This window comes from Talpa occidentalis, unplaced genomic scaffold (assembly GCF_014898055.3).
Source record: "Talpa occidentalis isolate TD23 unplaced genomic scaffold, MPIMG_talOcc4v2.1 talOcc4.11, whole genome shotgun sequence".
NCBI classification, from domain to species: Eukaryota; Metazoa; Chordata; class Mammalia; order Eulipotyphla; family Talpidae; genus Talpa; species Talpa occidentalis.
In genome coordinates, this window is record NW_023601104.1 from 46,662,143 (window position 1) to 46,681,977 (window position 19,835).

At 35.2% G+C, this 19,835-nt stretch overlaps 1 protein-coding gene across 2 annotated transcripts in view; it reads right to left on the reverse strand.

The window, feature by feature from the left end:
* Positions 1-19,835, reverse strand: part of PRKD1 (protein kinase D1) — a 274,255-nt gene that overhangs the window by 116,824 nt on the left and 137,596 nt on the right. For both annotated transcript variants that reach the window (XM_037503168.2, XM_037503169.2), the window contains exon 2: positions 18,067-18,205. In XM_037503168.2, coding sequence (XP_037359065.2) covers positions 18,067-18,205 — 139 coding nt within the window. The remainder of the gene's footprint in view (positions 1-18,066; positions 18,206-19,835) is intronic.

Here is a 19,835-nt window from a genome sequence, read left to right on the forward strand (position 1 = left end):
GCAGAGGCTCTCAAAGTTTGGTGGTCAGACTAGAGCATCTGCATCACCTGGAAATTGTTAGAAATACAGATTCTTGGCCACACTCTAGAGATACTCTATCAGAAACTCTGAAGCCTAACAATCTATATTTCAAAAAAGACTTCCAGGAAATTCTGGTGTCCACTAAAATTTGAGAATCAAATTTGTAATAGCTTCATTCATTGATGAACATTGCCTAAGTCAACATTTCATTAGAGGATACAAAATCACAATTTTCTAATTCTATCACTCATTCCACATTGCTAGTTGCAATTTTCCTATAAAAAATTTATTTTCCTCATAACTGGGTGCTGATTATTTTGAAATGCATTTAGTAGGAAAGGCAAGATATATTCTTAATTATTTTATTTTACTTGCTGACATTTTCAATGATTAGTTGGTAATTGAATTGTTTCCAGTAGTGTTCAGTAAGTTATATTTTTTTGCTTATTGTTGTTTTTCCACTCTGTCTTACAAATCATGAGTTCACAAGTTTTTATTTATATATTTAAATTGCTTCCATCAATTGAATTTATTCTTTTCTTTTTTTTTAAGATTTACTTTATTTATTTATACAAGAACTGGGATACAGACCAGAGGAGAGTGAAGGTGAGAGAATTCACCAGAGACAGAGTGGGGGGCTGAACAGGCAGACCGAAAGCACTGCTGAGGGGAGCACTGGGCAAGACAGGAGAGATCTGCCCCGCTATGTGGGTATTGCCCTGGCTGGCCAGGAATCAAACCCACACTGCTTCTTTTTGATGCTCAAATTCCTACATACTTAATGGGTGACCCTTTTGACTCATATTCTTTTGACAAGACTTACTAGTGTGAGATAGTTTCTTTTCTTCCTAACACAGCATGATAGTGCAGGCTCATCTCTTATTATTTCCTCTCTCAAAACTAAATCCTTCAGCTTACTAAGAACCACAGTCTGTATACTCAAAATAATCTTTTTTGGGTACATTTTCTCTTCCAAATCATTTTTGCATAATAAATAAGATTCCTTTAAACTTTATTAAGGTTGCAGTAAACTCATGATTAATCTTGGAAGAACAAATGTTTATTGAACATTTTTATCTAGGAACTGTCTCCTTTGCTCTTCTTTTAATCTATTCCAAGAATGTATCATAATTTTCATTTTAGAATTATAAACATTACTAAGGTTTATTTCAAAGCACTTTATGGACTTACCGCTCATGATTTATATCTTATTGTCACCTTATTCTAAATGCTTTAATCACTTCTAAGAGCTTTTGAGTTAAGGTTCTTAGATTCAAATATTAGACAAAAAGATTATTTAAGAAATAGTTGTTTTTTTCCTCCTTTTCAATAATCTACACAATTTATTTTTCATATGTCATTAGTAAGGCATCCTGGATAATATCTGATAAAGTTACCTTACAGTACTCTACTGTGTTTTATTTCAGACATTTCTTGAGAATGATATTTTTGTCACTTCACCAGAGATGCTTGATACAGGCTTCACAAAAATATGCTTTATAAAAGTTAAGGAAATTCATGCTACAGATTTATTACGGAAAAGAATGGAAAGCTTTTCTGGTACTTATTAAGTTTTCTGGTACCTATAACATCATTTTTCTCTTTTCATCTACTAATGGAAGAAATTATAGGAATAAACATCTAGAAAGTATATATATTTTTATTCCTAGAATAAGCCACATTTAGATTTTCAAAGGTATCCATAAAAATCATGCATAGTATCCTTTTCTTTTAAATTTCATTTCATTGTTCTTGAGTGCGATGATTAAATCACTATTTCCAAATATTCTTGAATTCTAATACATTCACCTAAGAATATCTGTTTTCTTCTTAAGACCATGCTGGCAATACCCTAAAAGCACATGATGTACATAGTGCTCTCATCATTCATTTCCAGATAGTCTATAATCTATCATTTGTTTTTCTCTTTTTTTAAAAAGATTTGTTTATGTATGTCTTTTCTCTTTAATCTGAATTTTTGGATGGATATTTTAAAGTTTTAAGTTGATAGAGTTTGTGTGTATTTTAGATTGCTATTATATTACTACACTGAGATTTAAGGAACATAGCCTGGGTGGTTACTACTTTGAAGAACTGAAGAAGTGAGGTGGTCAAATCATAATTTTTGATCATCTTTTGTCTATATACTTTCCTTTCAGCTGTCTTGTCTCCAATTAGGTCATGATCCTCAGTTCATAAAGTTTTCCCATTTCAATCCGGAAGCCTCCCATGACCCCACTTAAAAATCATGATTACATCTATGACTACATATACCAAATGTAAACTAAGTTAATGAATCCTTTTTAATTTTTGCCTTTTGTCCTTCAAGAAAACTACCTCAGCTCCACTAAGTTCCCACTGTATGGCAATTCAGTCCCAGGAGTTGCTGTTTCAGAATGCAGAACATGCCAAGTGTTACATGTGAATCATCATTTTCCACTGGGCTTTGGAGTGTTTCCAGTACTTTTAACCCAAATAAATACATAACAATAAGTAAAAACCTGTGAGTTCTTCAGACAGACATAAAACAAAGGTAGGGTGAAAGAAAAAAATATTGACCACCACTGGAAACAATCAGGGCATCAACTAATTATTATACATATACATATATACATATGCGCAAGACTCACACAATTCAGACCGTGCTATTTTTGTCTTGTCAAGGATAAAGTACTGTTCCATCAAGAGTATCACTGCATAAACTTTATAACTTAAAGAGAATAAAAAGTTTTGCATTGGTAAAAACAAAATCTCTACTGCAAAATCATCAAAACATATTGTACTTCAGAATTGCAAGGTGCTATAATCAAGCCCTTTGGATTACTCACACTGACGTGTTATTCTCAGAAGAGGATAATTTGAATAACAATCTTTCCTTAAGTATGTCCCCAGAATTGCAGCTAAATTTTAGCTTCTTGACTCTTTGATACACACATACTCTCAATCTTAATTGAAAGTCAGAATTGAGAATGAAAAACTTCTATGGTATATTTGACATAAAATTCTCTTTTATCCTATATCCTCTAACTAAACCTATGTCCTCTGATGAACAGAAAATCTAGATTCTCACTATTTATTGTTCTTTTACTTTTTAAACAACTTTCTGCCCCCCCCCCCAGATATGACTGTGTTTATTCTGGACATTTCATGCAATTGGAAACATACAGCACATTGCTACTTGTTTTTGATTTCTTTCGTTTGTGATAATGTTTTCAAGATACATCTATGTCATCGAATATATTGGTGCTGCATTCATTTTTATGGACAACTAATATCCCAGGGAACAGATATACCATACCTTATTTATTCATTCATCAGTTAGTTAATAGATCCTTGGACTTTTCCACTTTTTGGCTACCATGAATATTTATGTACAAGTTTTAGTGACAATATGTTTTCCTTTAGGTATATACCTAGGAGTAGAATTGCTGGGAATTTTCTAAGGAGATACTAAATACTTTTCCAGAGCAGCTGTACCACTTTACATCCCAAACAGCAATCAATATATGAGGGCTCCACTTTTCTACAATTTTTGCCAAAACTATTGACTATTTCATTATAGCCACCCTAGTAGATGTGAAATGGTATCTCATGTGGTTTTGATTTGCAGATCCCTAGTGACGAAAGATAATGGGTCTTTTGCACTTATTGGTGACTTACGTATCTTCCTTGGAAAAAAAACTTTACTCAAATTCTTTGCCTATTTTTTTCTAAATTTCATCTCCCCATTTCTTTTTAAGTCTTTGAAATTCAATCTATACGTTCTTTATTCTGTACACAAATGGGAACTTTTAGGAACTCTGTTAGATGCTTTTCAAGTTATGAGTTTAAAAACCAGCATAAACATTCATTTAAAAAAATCCTCTTTGGTTTGAAAATAATGATAGTATTTTAAATAGATTATCATCAATATATTTAAGATTAAATCTTATTTAAGTGTCCATGATGATCATCAGTGTGGAAGTTTAATGTAATCAACAATAATTATTTAGTGAACACTTATAGGCAGATGATTGACAAAACACTGGAGATGATAAGAAAAGTTAAAACATGTTAATGAGTTTGTAGTAGTAGCTCATATAATCTTTACAAAATACGCTTTGATGTTGTTACACTTACACATTTGACAGCCATGGCCTCTTCCCTTAAAATTAGTAAAAGTGTTATTTTAAATAAAGTGTGATAAACGTTTATGAAAGAAACACCTGATAAGAGGAGATGTCTGACCCAATCTTGGTATTTCAAATAAGACTTCTGAGAGGATGATATATGTGCTAAGTCATAAAAGATATACAGAAGTTAATGAGACAAATCAAAAGAGGATGGAGATTCACTTGATTATTTAAATCACAAGAATAACAGATATTCCCTTGCTAGGGTGGTATCATCTATAGAGGCATTCTTATTTCAAAAGTTGAGAGAAGACTTTGTATCTCTCTCACTGGTTCTGCGTGTTAAGTCATCCAGGAGACCAAAAATATACTTTAGTCATTAGAGATGGCAAACCAAGACCTCTGCTAAGCACTAAAGGTTTAAGAAAGCATTAAAAACCAGCAAGGGTAGAGATTCATAAAGAGATACCCTGATGTTTCTGTTAGACTTGACGGACATCAAGATGAATCTATTAATCAATTTATAAAGATCATGTATTTGTTCTATGAGGAAAAGACAATATGGCATTACACAAATATTTTTCATTAAAAGTTTAGAATAATTGCTATAGTAGCATGTCATAGGGTCTAATATGTCTTTTAACTTTGAAATTTTCCAAATACTTTCACTTTAAAAACAAGTTGTTTTCCATTCAAAAGGAAATCCATTTATGAAGTCTTAAATTGCCAAGCAAAGCACAACAATCATGAACAAGTATTTTCAGAGTGACTACAACATCACGGGCACTGAGTGTTCTTTGGTATTACTAATCTCGCTGGATATGTAAGATAAATACACATCAAATACATCTATTTTGCAAACATGTGACTTGCTTTATTCATTACTTTTCATGTGCTGATTCTCCAAAGAGTAAATAATGTTTACAGGTCAATTGTCACAAATATAAATGATAATTTTAGGTGTGTGAAACTCGTAACAGGCCTCAGATAGGAGGAACATTAATACAAAACTAAATGAATTCAACTTAGACCTTTAAAACCTACATGAGTATCAAATTGTAAAAGGTGGAGTAAACTAATTTCAAACTATGCAACCTTTACTTTTCGATGAGTTTTCTCTACTCACTGAAAATAGTCTTTGTGCTCCATACCAGATTTTTATGGTTTCCTTATGTCCATCATCCTAAGTAAGCTGGTAATTGACAACAGTGAAGTAACGGGTCATTTTAGTTTTTATTTTTTGTTTTTTGGCATTACGAGAATGCCAGAAGGGGGAAAACTTGTTTCTCCTTAGTTTTTGTTTAAATAGTAGACCAACTGCATGGTCTCATTTAGAATTCTCCACGTAACTCTACATTATCATGTTCTCAGGACTAACAAGTTATAATGATTAGAACCTCAAACCAATTCTGATGAAAATAAAGATAGAATAGGATGAGACCCAGAGTTAAGCAGAAAGTTTTCATTTTCTAGGAAATGAAAAACCAAAATTGCTTCCTAACATAAAATAATGAATTTAGATCTGACTCAAATTCCAATTCTTATATTAAAATGTATATAGGAAAAGAGTTATTTGGTATATTTATGTGTCAACTCTGCTTTGAGCCTGAAGTCCACACTGGTAATAGAATATAGATGTCTTAAAAATACTTGGAAAAGTGGAGGTACAAATACATTCTGGTGTAGTATTGCTCTTTTCAAATACATCGTACTATTTTATTCCTCCATGCTGGCATAATGAATAGTGCTATTGCTGTTTAAGATTTAAAACAGCTGCATTTCTAATTTTGGCAGATTATGAGAGATTTTTATATGGGTTGCATGTTAAAAGCAAATAAACGACATGCCAACCAGCAGAATGAGAGCACTGGGCAGATGGTGGCACGGCTGAGTTATTGAACTGAAGCGCTATATGCCACCAATCATGGAACATCAAAAAGGGATAATTGGCAGCTTCTCAAGTGAAACTCAATCTTTTACCTCAAACAAAAAGAAAATACATGCCCACAAAGTCTGCAGATAGCCATTCAGAAGTCATTCTCCAACTGGCCTTTGTTAACACCAACAGCCTTCTCTAACCTGATTTCATGGATATTGACAGTATATAAAATTCTGCTTTTCCTTCCTTCCTTTCCTTTTGTAGGTTCTACTATTGTGTATATTTATGGATTGTGTGGGTGGGGAGGGAATATGGAAATAAAGTGTATGTAGCAATTTCCCCATTAATAAGGGGATTTCAGTTGCACAGGAAGAAGTCAAGGATGCATTCCAATAGATTCTCGAAGAAGAAAGTCCAAATCTATGATTACGAAGCAATCTTTATTAATATTGTTTTTCATTGATCAAATTCATTAATGCATTTTATAATGAACTTAGAATGTTACTATGTAACTTTTCCCCAAATTCAGAGAGATGGTTTTCCTGAGAATAAACAGATGGTCACGATAACGAGAAAGGTTTGACCTTCAAAGCAGACCTTTCCTCTGATTTAAAGCAGTTTATAAAGTATGACACTAAAGTCATATGACCTTTAAAATCAATATTATAGAATTTATATTCTTAACTAAACATCTTTTCTAACTTGGACACCAGTCATTTTCAATTGCTGATATTTTGTGATTTTTAGTTTTTGTAAACCATTATAAATATACTTTGGAAAAATGTGAGATAAAATCACAAATCATAGAAGGAAACTGTATTACTCTTCCTATTTCTTACCTTTTCTCCTATTTTCAATGTCTCCTTCATTTCTCAGGTGAATTTACAAGATCATTATCTCTGAAGCAATGCTTTACACATTATCATAGCCAATCCTTAGTTTGAAGGGAGGAAATTCTGACACCCAGACACTAAATAGCCTTCGCATGGTCACCCAGTTAATAAGTGGGAAGCTAAAAACTGAAATCATTCAGTTTGGTTTCAGAGTCTGTGCCTTTAACAAGCTTATTCTGTTAGTGCAAAATGGAATAAGAGAAAGAAATTAAAAAACCCTGGGAAAACTAAATATTGTGCCAAATTCAAAAGGTAGGTATAGTAGAAGTGACAGCACATTCACTCACACTATTATTAAAGCTGGCCCATGAATTCAGCCTTGAGAATGCAAGGTTAGAGCAAGAAGAAAAATTAGATGTCAGAGGAGTAACATTATTTCTAAGACGAGATGTTTGAGGTGTTAAAATCTAGGGAATTTATCCTACAAGGAAGTAAAAGGGTGATAGACTGAACAACTTCTCCCATGATAGTTCTGTAATAAATATGCTACCAAAATTTTTAGGTGTGTTATTTATAACATCTTTTAACATGTCATATCCAAGAGCATTTCAGTAAAAGCATTTCCGTACTGTATATGTGTACAAACAATGTGTTCCAGAGATTTAGGGGTAAAATTTGATTCATCTATCTATTCTGCTCAATATTACTTTTTTGATTTTGAAAATGTTCTATATCAGTATGGCAGCTATTAGCCAATGTATCTAAAACACTTGGATATGACTAATGTGACCAAGGAACTGAATTTTAATTTTAGCTAACTTAAATTTAAATAACCATACACAGTCACAGTGACTATCACAGTAGACAAGGCAGAAAAAGGATAGATGGACTGCATATCTTTCAGCTGGTTCTCATAATTAGAATTTCTTATTTCTATAGCAGACAAAATAAAAACCCAATGTTAGTCTCTAGTTAGACTCTTGTGCACAAGAATGTTGTGTTGTCTAGTTCAGCAAAAATCAATTACATTTTTGCAAAGATTTCTAAATAAAAAATTCACATACCTCTCTACTGAAGTAAGCCAAGAAAATACCTATTTACAGGATAGTATTTTCCCTAAGATATTTTTTACGTTACCATCAGAGTCCATGACTCATTTATTTCCAAATCCCTGATGTGTCAAAATCCTCATTTTTGAGTTGGAATGTGATGTTTTGGAAATAGCCACAAATAATTCAGAATCAAATCTGGTAAATAAAGTGGATCAACACCTTTTTGTTTGTTTCATAAGTCACTTCATATACAAAGGCAAAAAAGAACAAATTAAACCTCTTACTGTGTTTTATAAAAGGATTCTGAACATGTAAAATTCTATGAGATCCTGTTATGCCATCAAGGTTCCAATATAATAAGATTTATATACACAAGGCTGTTAAATCTCTACCCTAAGAAGCAAATATTAGGAGATGTTGGTTACAAAGAGACTAGAGAATGTAGAGAAAAATCCCCCTTTGTGTGGTTTTAATTACCCTGTGTTCTTTTCCTGTTTATCTTGATAAGTTATAATACTGTCCTCAATTAAAGAAGCAATAGATGAAAAGAGAAGGGAAGGAGAAACTATGATTTCTGGCTGGATACCCACTTGCCAGATGGTGAAGAACTAGGCCTTAGGCTAATTCTGTGTGAACAGAGGGGCTTGATACGTTCTTCTCTGAAAACCACAGTATGTACATGCACAGAGATGTATGGTGATTTAGACTCCAGTTTTGGAGCACATGACTCAGCTTTTCCTATAGATCTTGCCAGCTGGCCCTTTGGCACAGACAATTGTTCTGCTAGATGGATAAAGCTACAGAGTTCCAATGTGAGGAGTGGGAGGGGAAGGGGGAGTAGCAGGAAAGGTCATCCAGCATCCCAGAACATCAGTTCTTGTTCATTCCAGATGCTGAAATAAAAAAGTTAGAGCCTGAAGCCAGTTCCAGTGTCATCACTATAACTTCCTTTGTGGGTATGGAGCACTGAGGCAAGGGAATGACAGTAAATTGATGAAAGCAAATAAGACTGTAGTTGGGAAGTGTGCATCAAAAAAGGCGTAAAAACTGAATACACTTTAGAAAGGAAACCAAAAATATTTGGGAGAAAAGAGCAATTGTTAAGAAGTCTGATTCAAGGAAGGGTGAAATGGGTCAGATAGCAAACAAGCTTGCTCAGTCATGGTGATGAGGGTATCCAGGAGCTGCAGGAATTAGACAGGAAAATCAATTGGCATTCTATGAATTTTAGTATTTTCTATGAGAAATGTTGTGGAAGAAATTACAATGTTTTGAAAACAGAACCAGATTTATAAAAACAAATAATTTCAAAACAGAGTTAGTTTTTGGCAATATGTAGAACATAATAAAAAATCCAGGGGAAAATACTAATTACATGATAAAATTAATACTATTATTACTATAATGATAATATTACTAGATTAGGCCAAGGAGAACCAAATGTATGCACTAAAATTCAATTTCTTTTTTTTTAAGATTTATTTATTTATTTATACAAGCAGTGGGTATAGTCAGAAGCACGGGAGGGTGAGAGAATTCACCAGAGCCAGAGAGGGGAACAGAACAGGCAGACCGAAGAAGAAATAAACTGCTGAAGGGAGCAGTAGGTGGGGCAGGGGAGGTCTGCTGTGCCATGTAGTACCCTCACCGGTGGCCAGGCATCGAACTGGCACTGCAGAGGCCGTGGGCAGCTTTGCAGCACAGCGCTCAACCGCTGCGCCACCAGGGGAGGCCCTAAAATTCAATTTCTAAATAATGGGTATCATACATAAAGCACCAATTTAATCATTCATTTGTTAGTTTTGTCATTTTATTAATTCAAGTGTTCATTCACTCACGCAACAAAAAGGCATAGATTGTACAAATCAGGTGCTGAGGATTCAAATACAAAAACGGTTACTGTTTCAGGAAATAGGTAGTCTAGTGGGTTGGAACGTGGTGTGAGAGGGTTGAGTATTTCCCATTTTCTAGGTACCTAGTGAAATGCTTTATATGTTAGAAATCCACAGTCCAATTCTGTATTGGCAATATCGTCATTACTATTTGACAGGTGATAGATCAATACTCAGGGAAATGAGGTGGCTTGCCCAACATTATATAAGAAATAAAGGGCAGCTTTGGACACAAAGGAAAATCTTCAATTAGAAGTCCACTAATTATCAAGTTGAAGTTATAAGGACAGATGCTATAAACATGCAAATTTCTGAGTTAATATATGTAATCTATTTAGAGCAGTGCCTAATATATCATAAATGCTATGTGTCCTTATAGTGCCATCATTATTGGCACTTCCATTATTTCTTAAAGAACACAAGGAAGGAAATATTTGTTTGAAATTAGGCAAGAGAAATAAGGCAGTTGAATGCTTTATATGCAAAAGATGCAAAATATGTAAAACATTTTCTAATGAAATCATTTTCTTCAAAGAACTTTCCACTTTAGGGTTTATTGCCTGGTGAAAATGTATTTACTCTGCTCTGACATCTAGGGGTACTGATTAAAGAAGAGAATCAATGCACTATGTGCTGTAGCTCTCCAGAGAATCCACTCCTCGAAGAGAGAATAAGCAAGAAAACAATCAAAGCAAAGAAGGAGCACTCCAAGTGCCCAACAGCCACTGATGTCACAAGTGGGAGGAGGTGGGAAGTCTATGAAACATTCCGATCTACTTGCTCTTTGTATTCACTTTTTCCATGAAAATGGTTTTAGTGTGGCACAAAGAAGATAAAACCAGGCTTACTTGAAAGATTAGGATGGAAAGAAAATTAACATTAGCAGTAGCAAAGGAAATGCTGAAGACACGTATAACATAAACCACACTTACAAGCAAGTATGACCTATAAATCTTGCATTTAAATTTTTCATTCTTACAAAACCACCTGCACAGATAATTGCAACTAAAGGTGGACAAGAATTGCAACTAAAGGTGGAGAAGAATCAGTCTACCATGCACGGGTGTCTAAGAACAACCACAAAGAAATATCTGTTCAGTACTAAAGGTCAAGTCATTTACCACCTTAATTACCCAAGCTGTATGAGTGCTGGGAAGGTGCTTCCATGATTAATTTTACTTTCTTAAAAGCAACAAACAATGTTGTAACTATATAATATACTCTGGAGGAAATAATAATGCAGTCATTTAATATATTACTCTGAAAAAGTTTTTCTCCTCCATCTACATTTCAGAGGGTACAAAATAATGTTAAGCAATGTAATATTTGAGAGACATGCATACGCATGCGCAATGTCATAAAATCAACAATTTATACTTTCTGTAAGAGAAACTTGCACCTTGTTTGAATTTATGATCACATATTTAATCTGGCCTTTGATGTATGCATTGCAGTTTAGTAATTGAAAAGCCTCCTTAAATACAGCGATCCTAAGATATTATTTCAATTTTGATCAGAGTCATGAAACTATATTATGGGTCCTTTTCAAGCAGGGACTTAATTACCTTATTATTTCATATTTTGTATTGCAACTCTGCAGAGAAGCACCTCCACGGTTTTCTTAACCTAAGCACAGTTTATATGAGTATATTAATAAATATTTATTTTTTGGGGGGAAAATGTCGATGTGATAAAAATCATGTCAATGAAACTTGTGGTTCATCACTGGTTTTGCTACTACAAATACCATCAATGTTTCCCTGAAATATAAACTGTCTTACTGTAGTAGGATTCTCTGAACAGGTCCTCAAGAGTTCCTGTTTATTCCAATTCCTCTTTAATGCAAGTTCAAAGGACTAATGTTGAAGTGGAGTAAATAGTGGCTGAACCCACAGATTCAAGCACTGGTACTACCTCTACTCACTACAGGATGTGGACATGTTAAAATTTATAGATTTAAGTTATCTGATTTCACTATCTTGAAGAGTCATTGTAAAGGAGACAGTTGCTTAAGTAAACTGCTTCAAAAGTTTGTGCTCTTTTGCAAACAAAGATTTCTTCTTCAGTAACTCTTGCTTTTTCCATGGCTCAACTATTCGCCCCCTGAGGAAGACGTTGCCTGTGTGTGGAGAGAATGGACAGCCCCTCTCAGACCACTGGCCTATAGGCATGATACAGAGGGGCAACTCCATTGTGAACTGCTGAACCTATGACTCACCAGGTGCTCAGAGACAAAAAAAAAAGTATTTTGAGGGCCTCCCTGGTGGCGCAGGTGGTTGAACGCCGCACTGTGAAGCTGTCTGCAGCCTCTGCAGTGCAGGTTCGATCCCGGCCAGCTGGCGAGAATCCCACATGACAAGCTGACCTCTCCTGTCTTGCCCACTGCTCCCTTCACCAATGTATTTCATCAGTCTGCCTTTTCTGTTCCCCGCTCTGTCTCTGGTGAATCCTCTCACCCTCCCGCACATCTGGCCTGTACCCCAGTTCTTGTATAAAAATAAATGAATCTTTAAAAAAAAAGTATTTTGAGATAAAGTGAATTTAGGAAGTAATCTTGGGAGAGTTGTATTTCATATTAGCCTGCACCAAAGTTGCAAAGAGTCTGCATTAAGTAATTCCTTTAATGTTATGTAGTTCAACATCTCTCAGTTATCACACCAGGATTCCCTTTTGTGGTACGTACAACAACAATGAATGTTGAACATCGTTGGAAAAGGCTACATAGAGTTTGAGGAGGGAAAGCAATCATAATAGCTAATATTCACTGTGTAACTACTCTGGGTAAAAACAATGAAGTATTTTACATGCATTAACTTATATTAGTTTTTGTAATAAGCTTGTAATGTAGTTACTATTGCTGTCCCTATTTCACTGATGAGGAAACTAGGGCACAGTATGATTACATATCTTGGCAAAGATGTAAATAATGAGGAATAGAGGAAGGATATGAATCCAGCTGACCTGGCCCTGGAAATTGTACTCAATTATTACACATATCATTTGACTTGCAGCCTGAATAAAAAGATAGAATACAGGTACTACTAGCACTATATTACACTTTAATTCAGTATCTTTGATTAAAAAAAAAAAAAACCTGAAGCCCAGAAGATATACAATTTGTACAAAATTGCAAAGGAAACTAATGTTACCATATGCCCAAGAAATCAGTTCTTTATCCTTCTGGGCAGTACACAACACTGGCAAACACATTGGACAATGTATGAGGGCAAGAAACTAAGATAGGAAAGGAAATATGATTATTCGTCGGTAGCTTTAGCTTTCCTTAAAGTCTTTCTTTTCTCTTCTCCTTCATTAACTACATTAAATGGTTATTATCATCTCTGTAATTAAATCTCTAAAATATTTATTTTTCTATCTTATTTTCAGCTCTTTTATCACTGCCTTCAACAGATTCCCATCTCTGCCTGGGCACTAACTTTCTAACAGGGCTCCCATTTCTAAAGAATGAGAAACAGAGGCCTCCCTGGTGGTGCAAGGAGTTGAAACACAGCACTATGAAGCTATCGGCAGCCACTTCAATCCCCAGCCAGGGAGGTGACCCACCTGGCGCAGCAGACCTCTCCTGTCTTACCCACTCTTCCCTGCAGTGTTATTTCAGTGGATCTGCCTGTTCTGCTCCCCACTTTGTTTCTGGTGAATCCTCTCTCACCCCCCTTCTCCCCATATCTGGCCTGCACCCCAGCTCTTCAATGCATAAATAAATAAATCTAAAAAAATAGTGAGAAACAATAACATGTAAACAATAGCATTTTGCAAATGTTATAAAATAATATAGTATAGACCATTATAAAAAAATAGTAAGAATTTTAAAACAAATGAAAGACAGAAAGAGTCAAGATTGTGATTTTGGAAATTTTTATGGTCCTTGTCTATTTTCCCTTTCTCTCTCTCACACACACACATACACACACACACACACACGTTAGACATCAAGTAAATCAAATTCCAAAGCTAAAAGTGCTGGGTCAAGTGAACGCAGTCCTGTTATTAATTTGCTTTTCTATGGCTGAATGAACATGCTTTGATAGAGACCCATCAAGAAGAAGACTTCAGATAAATTCCATGAACTTTATTTTACAGTTCAGTATCATACACTTGAACTGGACTTTGGCTTTGGTAAGAGAAATTTCCATTTGAAGTGTTTTCCTACTTCATAACAACAGTAACAATGTTAATCTTCTGCTTAACAGACAGAAAATTTGCCGGTGGTAGGAGTGTGTGTGGTGAGGAACTTCCATGCAATTATTTCTTTTCTTCTCCAAAACCCAACCCATCTACCCATGAGCAATCTTTTCCTGGCTTACTGTGTCTGAATGCACTGGCTTACACCAGCCATGTTTTTTAAAAATAAAATGAAGTTAAAAAAAGTAACAGCCCACCAAATTATCCGGGTTAGTTTTCAGCTTCCAAAGCTACAGAGATGATGAAAGGCCTCAGCAAGAAGTGACATAAATACGTGAAAATTCTTGAGGCTGCGTGGAGACAAAAGTTTTTGCCTTTCCTCAAAAATAATCCCCCCCTTTTATTTTACATTTTTAACATACTCCTATGTCATAAAATGTTTCTGGTTGATGAAATAGTTATTTTGGTTAAATATAAAAAGAACTAGATCATATGTTGAACTACAGAATGAAATTTAATTTTTGATGAGGAAAAACTAAAATTTGGATATGTGAATGTTAATCATTCATCAAGAAAAAAATTTCTGCAGTATGTTTATATTTTGGAGCTGGCTGAAAGGTAATAAAGCAGTGTTTGTTCCACCTACTCCCTCAACCACTTCAGATTGAATGAAGTTGATACTTATCCACACCTCTAGGAAACAGTACATTTCCCAGGTCAATAATATAACTCCATTCTCTTCAAGGACTACTTTAGGAATAAGTTTATGATATGAGTTCCCTTGCACCCATGGCCTAAGGTGCTTTGGTAGCTATCTTTTGTCTTGCCTCAAATTACAATGAAATGCAGTGTCGCTGACATCACATACACTAAAATCTTGTCAAGACATAATGACTGCATAACACAGACACTCACATTTGAGTCTATATGGAAAAATAGTTTTACAACAAACTGATATTTTTACAAAATTTTGTATCTATAATAACTCCTAATGTGATAGCTAATAGTCTTCCATCCAACTCATACAAGTTTATTGAGAACCTCATGTTGATAGTAACAAAAAAGCAGGGGACGATATAATTGCTATACAATAAAATGGCCAGGTAAAAGCTGTGACAGCACTGAGCCACACAGGCATGGAATTGTGTATCTAACAGTCTAGTGTGGCACAGAAACAATGGCAATTCAGATGATAAAATAATTCAGATTACAGACAGACATAGCAGCACCTGCATGCCCTAGAGTATGAGAATACAAAGTAGATGAGAATGTATCAAAGTGAGATATAAATATAGTGAGCCTTGTGCTATGGGAGAGAACAGGAAAATTATATATAGTCCAAACACAGTTAAGGACTTAATGATTGAAAACTGCAGTGAAAAAGACAGTAGACAGGAACATGCATTTGGTAGCAACATGCAATGTTCTGAGAGCTGGTGATGCTCTGAGAACTGGAGCCACATGTTATCTAGTGGCGGTGAGCTCAGGTATAGTACTGTGCTGCAGGTGAGTGGCAATAAGCAGCAGGAACAAGGAATCTGAAGAGTTCTAAACATGGATATTAACAACAGCAAGGATGAACGGGTGCATAAAATGGAAAGGAATAGGAGTCTGACACTATAGCTGTTGCCATGGCTAAAGAGAAATAAGCCTCTAAGGAAGTAAATCACCTTAATGTGATATTACAAAGACAGTAACATGAATAAGTGAAATAAGTATCATTGGGATTGCTGGAGGGTGAGAGAAAATAACCAAAAAATGTCCCCAAAGAACAAGAGAAGATCATTTCATTCAACTCCTCACCTAAGAGTGAAGGAAAATGAAAGGCAAGTTCCCTCAGATTGAAGGGAATAGAAAATCACCTTCAGGAGAGCCAGATACGTAGGCAAGAAGATGGAGAGGAATAGCAGGCATTTCATCACAGTGGACTCAGAGTCTAAAATAGTACAGGGGAAAAAATCAAGAGGTAAGGGCAAAGGCAGGACTGTTAGATAGGAAGTAGGATGTTTTAAGGAAAAACTATTTTGAACTTCTACTGAGAAAATCACAATGCTAAACATCAGAGTGCAAGAGAAGAATACCACTGTCAGAGAAGCTTACAGGTCAATGCTGGAGTTCTAAGTGGAATTGAATGCATGTACGTGCATGTGCATGTGTCTATTATCTATAGAGCTGTAACTAGAATAGAGAATGTCTCCTTGTGGACACCGGCAAGATAGGTGGTAAGAGTAGGAGGGGCCTTCCTGAGCCTGGTTCAGGAGGACAAAGGCACTCAAGAGGGCAGCAGCAGGTCAGGGAGGGGGAAGCCCAGTCTGACTCACAGAAGCTGGAGTAACATGCACAAGGACAGCCCTTCCCTACACAAGCACACCCACAAACAGCTTGCATTCAGTCGGTCCGGTGGTTCGATACAGTGCTTGATAACAAAGGTAAATGGAAAAAAAATCAATTAAATTTAGAAATGCAATTTAAAACATCCTAGTACCTTTGTGGACATTGCCACAGGGAAAAAGGAGTCATAAAATCCATTATATAATTTGCAAAGCAGTCTGGCTATGAGTTTAATATGAATTATGCTGAGAATAGATCCAGTACCTGATTTCCTTGAATAATTTATTTCAGACAGCCCCTAGTGCTCAGAAACAGGAAACTTAGAAAACAACATGTTTAGACACTAGTTTTGTGAGGTCAGGTGCAGTAAGTAAAGGTTAAAATAGCCAAAGAAAAATAAAGGCAAGAGCTCAAAGCAAGTGCCTTTTTAAAAAAAAATCATAAAAAAACTATGATAGTGTTCCTTTTTAGGTTTGTTTAACAACTGACAAGCATACAAACAAGAGGAGAATGATTATTTTTATCGAGCAAAACAAGCTGTTTTATAGGATCTATCTAACAATGAAAATGTGGCAATCTCATGACCTAAAAGCATGTTAGATAATCGATAAAGACCAAGTGATTGGGCTGAATAGAAGCAAAGGCAAACTAGATTGTCATCAGTGCACCCAAGTACTGGATTTGGAACTAGTTGAGGAAGTTGAGAAAATAAGTCTAGAATCATTCAAGTTAATAGATTCCTTTTAGTCAAAGAGCTAGCGAGCAGAGAAATAAGCAACACATTCTGAGTTTCTCAATAATGGCTCAATTTTAACAAAACGGAACAATAAATATCTGTACTTCTTTATAATCACTGCATTGACCTTCACTGCAAGGATCTCTGCTATAGCTTTTCATTGGTAATTTTTATTTTTTTTAAGTAAAATACATCTACTTTTTCCCTGTACTGATAGGTACAGTTTGATGACTGAGTTCTAAATCTTGAACAAGAACTACAAATCTGGGTAGAGGGAACACAGCCATCTCGCAGGGAGTGAGTTAACTAGTGCCACATGCACAGTCAGACTGGCTGTCACTCCTCTGGTTTCCTCCTTGGTCTTGGCTTATAGTTACTGGACTTCTGACTTGCTAAAGCAATGGTTTCCTAGCCCTGCTGTTATTTTTTGGCTTCCAGCTATTCAGTACATTTGGGGTCCTGATAGGTGTCTTAACTTCAGTGCAGGTGAGTTTGCTAACCAAATGATTGGAGGTAATGAATGAAGTTACACACAAGTATTTTGGTGGACTTTGGGAGAGCAGGAAGTTGAGAGAAGTGATTGGGACAGTACTGTGTGTAGAAATAGCCAAATCAAAGAAAATCTCTCACTTTTTCTAAAGTAATTTTCAATGTTCATATAGACAGAGATGCAAAATTTCCTTTTTTTGGCTGAATTTGATATATTCACTTAAAAATTCTTATGCTGGGCCTCCCCTGGTGGTGCAGGCGGTTGAGCGCAGTGCTATGAAGCTGTCCGCAGCCTCTGCAGTGCAGGTTCAAACCCAGCCAGCGAGTGAGATACCCACATGGCACAGCAGATCTCTCCTGTCTCTCCCGCTGCTCCCCTCAGCAGTGTATTTCACCAGTCTGCCTGTTCTGTTTCACCAGTCTGCCTGTTCCCCGCTCTGTCGCTCACCCTCCCACACATCTGGCCTGTACGCCAGTGCTTGTATAAATAAATAAATCTTTAAAAAAAATGCTCATGCCCAAGAATTATGCAAATGCAAATTAGTAATCTATGAATAGAGAAAAAAAATGTATACTACCTGACAAGACAACTTCAATAAGATCACCTTCCTGGATATCACCAGCTGTTTTCACCAGTTGAAGGATGTTTTCAGAGGTAGGATCATGGCGAAAAAGCAGGATCTTATCATACATTCCATAGAAACCACATTCAGGGAACTGTAAATACAAATATCATAAAAGGTTAAATGTCAAAATCCTCCTAAATTTAAAATAAAAATAAATAATTATCAAATAAATGAATGTCAGGGTACAATTCAAGCTAGCTAGGGTGGCTCAAAGTATCTAGAACATTAAAAATAAAAGTGAATGGCAAAACTGGTATTGATATGATTCCAAGTCAGGAGGAAAGAAATCACTTATAGTAAGGATAATGATGACCACTTAGGAGAGTAAGAAAACAAGAGAAGATGGCAGAAGATCACAAACTTTCTAGCAGGAAGGTGGTTAAGAAGTGTGCTTATTCAAACACAATCTACAGCAATCCAACAACATAAAGTCTGAATTAGTTTATTACAATTCCATTATACACACAATTGAAATTTATTTGCCAAAAAAAAGTCCATCCATTTTGCCATATTAAAAAATAAAAGATGACTCAGTAAATCTACCCATGTTCTTTGTGTAAGCATAAGTATTATCTCCATACTTTGACTCAGGACAAGTTCTAGAGGAGACAACCCAACTCTCTCTTTTGTTGCTGTCCTTAGGTTGCATTTTGTTTTCATTCTTTCTAAGTAACATAAGTACAACAACTAAAGCCAACCTGTTTTAAGTATATATAGCTTATATTTTCCTTATAGGGATATACCCAAGTTTATCTTTCAGAAACTACCTCCTAATAGCAGGCACAAAATAAAAGCTAAATGAATGATTTTTTTTATATAATGGACAAGCCTGGAAAAAGTATAACAATAATTACTATTATGATATTAACAATGTTATCTCCACATTTCCTTTCTCCCTTCTGATTAAAGAAAGATCTATAAATTTAAACCATAACTCTAACTGTTGAATTCCATTTTATTTTGTTATTTTGTTTTCATTGTGTCAAAAGTTTATAAATATACACTTGCTTCTCATTCAAACATCATAATCTGTTAGAATGTCCTGAAACCATTTTCTCCTCAATCATTCATCTCTCCTACTATTGTAAAATGCTATTAACATTATTCCAGTATCTACTGGCACTGGAGAAAACTGAACAGTTAAATACATTCATAATGAAGTGTAAATGATTTGATGTGCTATTCCCAGAATAGTAGTTAAATAATAGATTTTTATTTTTATAGCAAGAACACTGGTTGACAACACTACATATGATTTAGGGGACAGGTTTAATGCTTCTTCATATGTATGTCTCCACACCACACCCACTAACAAAGCACTGATGGTCATTTACAAAGTGGGCTGCCTTCCCACTTTGTTTTCACCCTCTCCCTCCCTCATCTTCTAGCAGCCTCTAGATGAACTTCATTTTAACAGTATTTGATCAAAGGTTAGGGACATTCTTAAGTCGTTTAAAAGCAAATTTCAAACTGATTACAAAATAGGCAATCTACAATCTCATGAGCAGAGTGAGAGAATTATACCTTCACCAGCACTGAGCATTTTCATTTAAAGGAATAAACAACCTAGGCTAATCCTGTATGTGAAAAAAGCTCTTTTCTTGCTAATGACTTTTCCATTTAATTATTAAGGATTGTTATATCTTATTTAAATGGTATTTATTAGGTTGTGGGAAAAGGTCATAAATGAAGGACAAAAAGTTGTCTTTTATTCCTGTAGC